Raw genomic sequence first — 1,140 nt, 5'->3', positions numbered from 1 at the left:
CTGGGAATCGAACCCACGACCTTTTGCGCTGCTAACGCAATGCTGTACCACTGAGCCACAGGAACATGAAGGCCAGTACATCATTATATTAGCTCATGTCAACAAATCTTTTGAATTTCTCTGACTTTTATTAGGGAATGAGTTACCTAGAAGAGCGCCGTCTTGTGCACAGAGACTTGGCTGCTCGTAATGTGCTGGTGAAGACCCCTCAACATGTAAAGATCACTGATTTTGGCCTGGCCAAGCTGTTGAATGCTGATGAGAAGGAATATCACGCAGATGGTGGAAAGGTCTGTTATTTCTTTTTGTGAGAACGTGGATGACAGAATTTTAGCAGTTTTTCTTTTCACTAAGTGAAAAACTGTTCCTAAACTGTCCAAACCAATTTAAAATATTTTGTATAGCTCTTTTCACAGTACAAATAAGTTACAGAAATGCATACTGTTATGTCTAAAATGCCTTAGTGCTTTACCGTAAACTATTATAAAAACGAATTAAGTGATGATTGTGGCCTTATTAGTGTCTCAACAGTATAAGACTAGGACTACTAACAATCAGATGTTCATCTTTAGAATGCATCCAATGTGTCCACTTCCAATTATAACATTTGAAATAGAGATTTCATGTTGTCCGTTTATATCCTTCAACAGGTGCCAATAAAATGGATGGCGCTGGAATCCATCCTGCACAGGACATACACCCACCAGAGTGACGTCTGGAGTTATGGTTAGAAACAGTTTGCTAGAGAAATATCTGTCATTGCTTTTTTTCAGACATTAAAGTTAACATTAAAAAGTTTTGGTCCATTTTACTTTAGTAGACTTCAGAGTACAAAAGAAAACTCATTAAGAAATAAAAGTTTTCTTTGAAATTGTAGGAAGTGGATAGGGTTGATTTTGATTCATGTTGACTTTAATAGCTTTGTTTTAAAGCTGAGGATCTCTCAGTATTGAATGAATGTATCAGTTGTTCATTGAATGATACACTACTTTAGGTGTGACAGTCTGGGAACTGATGACATTTGGAACAAAGCCCTATGATGGAATTCCTGCAAGTGAAATTTCCGAAGTTCTAGAGAAAGGAGAAAGACTTTCACAGCCTCCTATCTGCACCATTGATGTGTACATGATAATGGTCAAA

At 37.3% G+C, this 1,140-nt stretch overlaps 1 protein-coding gene across 1 annotated transcript; it reads left to right on the top strand.

Moving 5' to 3' along the window:
* Nucleotides 1-46: 46 nt before the first annotated feature.
* LOC107578952 (epidermal growth factor receptor-like) lies at nucleotides 47-1,134 on the top strand (the record flags this gene model as incomplete). Its single annotated transcript, XM_016264848.1, has 3 exons — nucleotides 47-290; nucleotides 651-726; nucleotides 995-1,134. Coding segments are annotated over exons 1-3 (369 nt in total), but the record flags the coding sequence as incomplete, so codon positions are not given.
* Nucleotides 1,135-1,140: the final 6 nt, after the last annotated feature.

This window comes from Sinocyclocheilus grahami, unplaced genomic scaffold, assembly GCF_001515645.1.
Source record: "Sinocyclocheilus grahami isolate Dianchi unplaced genomic scaffold, SAMN03320097.WGS_v1.1 scaffold13010.1, whole genome shotgun sequence".
Taxonomy (NCBI): Eukaryota; Metazoa; Chordata; class Actinopteri; order Cypriniformes; family Cyprinidae; genus Sinocyclocheilus; species Sinocyclocheilus grahami.
The sequence above is the reverse complement of the archived record's forward strand: the minus strand, read 5'-3'. Positions and strand labels throughout refer to the sequence as shown.